This window comes from Pelophylax lessonae (genome assembly GCF_965119305.1).
Source record: "Pelophylax lessonae genome assembly, chromosome: 6".
Lineage (NCBI taxonomy): Eukaryota > Metazoa > Chordata > Amphibia > Anura > Ranidae > Pelophylax > Pelophylax lessonae.
The window spans coordinates 164404950-164407191 of record NC_138773.1 but is presented as its reverse complement, the minus strand read 5'-3'; the positions used below and the strand labels follow the sequence as shown (position 1 = coordinate 164407191).

The window sequence follows — 2242 nt, the reverse complement described above, 5'->3', positions numbered from 1 at the left end:
AGCATTCAAGACTGCAAGAGTTCCAATCTATATGGGCCTTAGTACTCTTTTTGATGTTTTTTTTTTTTTTTGATTGCATTGTTTTTGTAATATGTGCTAAATTGTGAATAAAAATAAAATAAAAAATAAAAACTTAAAAAAAAATGCCTAATGTGATGGATGGGCGCTGTGCGCGGAGCAAAGCAGGTCCACTCTAGGTTTAATATTGGAGATCGCCACCCGCAGATCATCTTCCACGTTAAGCCGTGACCTGTGTTTATTCTTAATGTAAGTCAGCGCGGAGAATGTCTTTTCACATAAATACGTTGAGCCAAATTGCATGAGGACATCCAACGCGGCTTTCGACACTGAGTGCATTTTCCTCCATGAATTCTTCCAGTTCAGAAAACATGTCTATGCGTCCCATTTCCACTCTCTCTCTCCAACGCACCAGCTTTCTCGCAAATGCCTGCACTTTATCATTAAGGTACAAGATGTTTGTGTTTTCACCTTGCAGGGACACATTTAGTCCGTTGAGTTTTTCAAAAATACATGACAAATATGCCAGTCTTGTCACCCAGTCAGCATCAGACAGATGCTCAGCAAGTGGGGATCTTTGGTCTGTGAGGAAAATGCGCACCTCATCCCGCAGCTTGTACAGGCGTCTCAGCACATTTCCTCGCGACAGCCACCTGACTTCTGTGTGTAGGAGCAGGCCTTTGTGCTCTGATCCCATTTCATTACAGAGAGTGGAAAACAGTCGTGTGTTCAGTGGACGTGATTTTATGTAATTAACAATCTTCACAGCAGTGTCAAGAACATGTTTAAACTCTGCATTCAGGGTTTTGCACGCGAGGGCTTCTCTGTGTATGATGCAGTGCGTGAAATTGAGGTGAGGTGCTACTTGGAGGACTCGTGCCTTTAGTCCTTTCTTTTTTCCCAGCATTGCCCCAGCTCCGTCTGTGCACACTGATATACACTCGTCCCAAGATAGTCCTGCATCTTTAAGTTTGCTGTCCAGCTTATTGAAAATGTCCTCGCCCGTGCATGATCCTTCCAGTTGCGTACAAAATAACATTTCCTCATTTAGTTTCCCCTCAAAAATATACCTGACAAATACAAGGAGTTGAGCGGTGCTGGACACGTCTGTAGATTCATCCAGTTGTAAGGAGTACCTCCCACTCTTCTTCACTCTGTCAATCAGTTGACACTTGATATCCTGAGCCATGTCTGTAATGCGGCGGGATACAGTCCCATCAGAGAGCGGCACTTGTTCCAGCTCAGCGGCCAGTTTATCTCCATGCATGACGCGACTCATAACTATTGCTGCTGGTTTGATTAAAGTTTCTCCAATGGTGTGTGGCTTTTTGGTCTTTGCAATTAAATATGCCACTTCATATGAAGCCTTCTGAGCTTTTGTGGGGATAGCTGTTTGTTTAAAAATTACTTTTTTTTGTCCCTGTAACTCTTTCTTCTTTCTGCGGAAAAAGTCAGTGGGTTTATCTGTGAGGCTGGGGTGTTTGGTGTTCAGGTGTCTTTGCATTTTCACGGGCTTCAGACTCTCATGTGCGAGGACTTCGGAGCACACAACGCATTGAGGGTGTTGTACCTGATTTATAACAATGCACGTGAAACCATATTTTATGTATTCCTCTCTGTATTTTCTGGCTTTCGAGGAGGGATGGTCCGTTTGCGGGGCACGGGTTTGGCGGGCTGCCCTTCCAGAGGTGGAGGGTAGTCCTGGCGGCTCATCCTCTTCTCTGCCCTCTGTATTTTATGCTGATCCCGTTCTCTCATCAGCAGGTATCTCTGCTCCCTTCTCGTTCTCTTTTGATGATAATAACCACCGTTTCATTTTTTTTATCAAGTTTAGATCTCAAAATAGACCGATCGCTGTTTAGCAAAACACCAAATGTGCATCTAGCTAGCTAGCCAGCGCATGTTGTTGTGCTGTAAATTGTGATTGACAGGTCACTGTCATAATTAATCGGAGCAAACAAAGTTTTATTTCCAGTTTATTTAAATTATCCTAAATTTATACTCGCATCATTACAACCTTTTTTAAGACACTACAGGTGAATAGGGTAATTTTTTTAACTAGCTGCTAGTTTCTGTAAATCATCTCGCGATCCCCCGCTCCCCACTCCGCGACCCCCTGGGGGGTCGCGACCCCCACTTTGGGAACCACTGACCTAGATAAAGGAAAGCCTGTGGATGTGGTGTATCTGGACTTTGCAAAGGCCTTTGACACCGTTCCCCACAA

At 44.1% G+C, this 2242-nt stretch overlaps 1 protein-coding gene across 1 annotated transcript; it reads right to left on the bottom strand.

Annotated features, from left to right (window-relative positions):
- Window positions 1-292: 292 nt before the first annotated feature.
- Window positions 293-1522, bottom strand: LOC309558678 (zinc finger BED domain-containing protein 5-like; the record flags this gene model as incomplete). The annotated part of the gene is made up of 1 exon (XM_082261736.1): window positions 293-1522. The coding sequence occupies one exon, from the start codon at window positions 1520-1522 to the stop codon at window positions 293-295; it is 1230 nt and encodes a 409-aa protein (XP_082117862.1).
- Window positions 1523-2242: the final 720 nt, after the last annotated feature.